This window comes from Ceratotherium simum, unplaced genomic scaffold (genome assembly GCF_057802395.1).
Source record: "Ceratotherium simum simum isolate JZ-2026a unplaced genomic scaffold, ASM5780239v1 HiC_scaffold_55, whole genome shotgun sequence".
NCBI lineage: Eukaryota > Metazoa > Chordata > Mammalia > Perissodactyla > Rhinocerotidae > Ceratotherium > Ceratotherium simum.
This window is the reverse complement of record NW_028261271.1, coordinates 77,396-79,276: the sequence shown is the minus strand read 5'-3', so window position 1 is coordinate 79,276 and position 1,881 is coordinate 77,396. Positions and strand designations below refer to the sequence as shown.

General features: G+C 37.9%; 1 protein-coding gene across 1 annotated transcript; it reads right to left on the bottom strand.

The window, feature by feature from the left end:
• Window positions 1-378: 378 nt before the first annotated feature.
• On the bottom strand, window positions 379-1,622 carry LOC147911154 (olfactory receptor 5T2-like). The gene has a single exon (XM_087428489.1). It carries the CDS (start codon window positions 1,605-1,607, stop codon window positions 651-653), a length of 957 nt encoding a protein of 318 aa, XP_087284615.1. The 5' UTR covers window positions 1,608-1,622; the 3' UTR covers window positions 379-650.
• Window positions 1,623-1,881: the final 259 nt, after the last annotated feature.

The window sequence follows — 1,881 nt, the reverse complement described above, 5'->3', positions numbered from 1 at the left end:
ATGTATGCGTGACTCTCTGTGTGTATGTGTAAATATGAAATAATATATATCAATATTCATATGTTGTAAACTAACCCCCTGTACCTCGGAATGTGACTGTATTTGTCAATAAGGACTATGGAGATAGTTATTTAAAGGTCCTTAGGGTGGACCCTAATACAATATGACTGGTGTCCTTATAAGAAGAGGAGATAGGACAAAGAAACACATGGAGGAGTGACAATGTGAAGACACAGGGGTAAGACTGCCATCTATAACCCAAGGATAAAGGCCTCAGTAGAAACCAGCCATGACTTCACCTTGATCTCAGACTCCTTGAGTCTAGAACAGTGAGAAATACATTTCTTTTGTTTAAGCCTCTAGCCTTTAGTGGTTTGTTATGGCAGCCCTAACCAAATAACACAATCAGTATCAGCATATATGTACATATGTATGTAAATGTATATATATGTGTATCTGAAAGTGAATTAAGTAAAAAGCAGATAGATGACAGTTTTTCTGCATGTGTGGAAATGGCACAGGTGGAGGTATGACAGTGATCTTTGTATAAAAATGTCTAAGAAGAATAGAAAGACACTGATAAACTAAAACAAAATATTTTTATCAATTTGATATTGAGACAGTAAACATTATTCTTCAATGGTTTCAATTTAATCTTTAGTGTGAAGGTATATTTTATTGATAAACCAATTTTTCCTGAACACTCTTTTCATTGCCTCTTTTACATCTTTGTTCCTTAAACTGTAGATGAGGGGGTTCAGCATGGGAATCACAATGGTGTGAAATATCGACACTATCATGTCATGGTCCAAAGCATAGCTGGAATTGGGTCTCACATACATGAAGAGGATTGTTCCATGATAAATTGACACTCCAGTCAGGTGAGAGCCACATGTGGAAAAGACTTTTTGTCTCCCTTCAAAGGAAGGAATCTTCAGAATGGCCATGAGAATGAAACCATAGGAGAGCAGGACAATCAGGATAGTGACTATCTCAATAGAGCCCACCAAGTAGAAGAGTAGAAGCTGGTTTGTGTGAGTGTCAGAACAAGAAATAGCAAGGAGAGGAGGGATGTCGCAAAAGATATGTCTAATGTCATTGGATGCACAGAATGATAGACTGAATGTGGCCACTGCGTGTATAAAAGCATGCAAGATGCCACAAACATAGGAAGCAATGATGAGTGCCACATAGACTGTGGGTGACATACTAACTGGATACAGCAGAGGGTTGTAGATTGCAACATAGCGATCATATGCCATTGCGGCCAAGAGAAAGCATTCCGTGGTTCCAAAAGTAGTAGCAAGAAAGATTTGTGTTGCACATCCAAGGAATGAAATGACTTTACTCTTTGACATAAAGTCTACTAACATATTTGGGGTAATTACTGAAGAATAGCAGGTATCCATAGATGATAACACACTCAGAAAATAGTACATGGGGTTGTGGAGCTGGGAATCCCAAGCGACCAATACAACCAGTCCCAAATTTCCCATCAGAGTAAACAAGTAGATTGCTAGAAACAGGAAGAATAAGATGATCTGCAGTTCAAGATTGTCTGTGAATCCTTTCAGTACAAATGTAGTAATTTCAGTGACATTCTTCATGTTGACACCTCATGGGACAAATTTGAAAATATTCAAAAAATTACAATTCATTTACTACAAAGAGAATGAGTAATATTGTGACTCAAGGGAAGGTGAGCTATGTCCTCGTATTTGTTTTTTGTATAATTTCGCGGTTGCAGATCAGGAAACAGTGACAAGACAGTGAGTCAAGTGTTCCTGCTGCTCACTGCAGGATCAAATGGAAAATGTGGGTGTTCACTCACTGGCTGAATTCATGTAATTTTTAAAACCATCACGTCAACTGAATAATTTA

Bases quoted from the DNA above. Each gene is read 5' to 3' on its own strand.
- LOC147911154 (XM_087428489.1), bottom strand. From the start codon at position 1,607: ATGAAGAATGTCACTGAAATTACTACATTTGTACTGAAAGGATTCACA.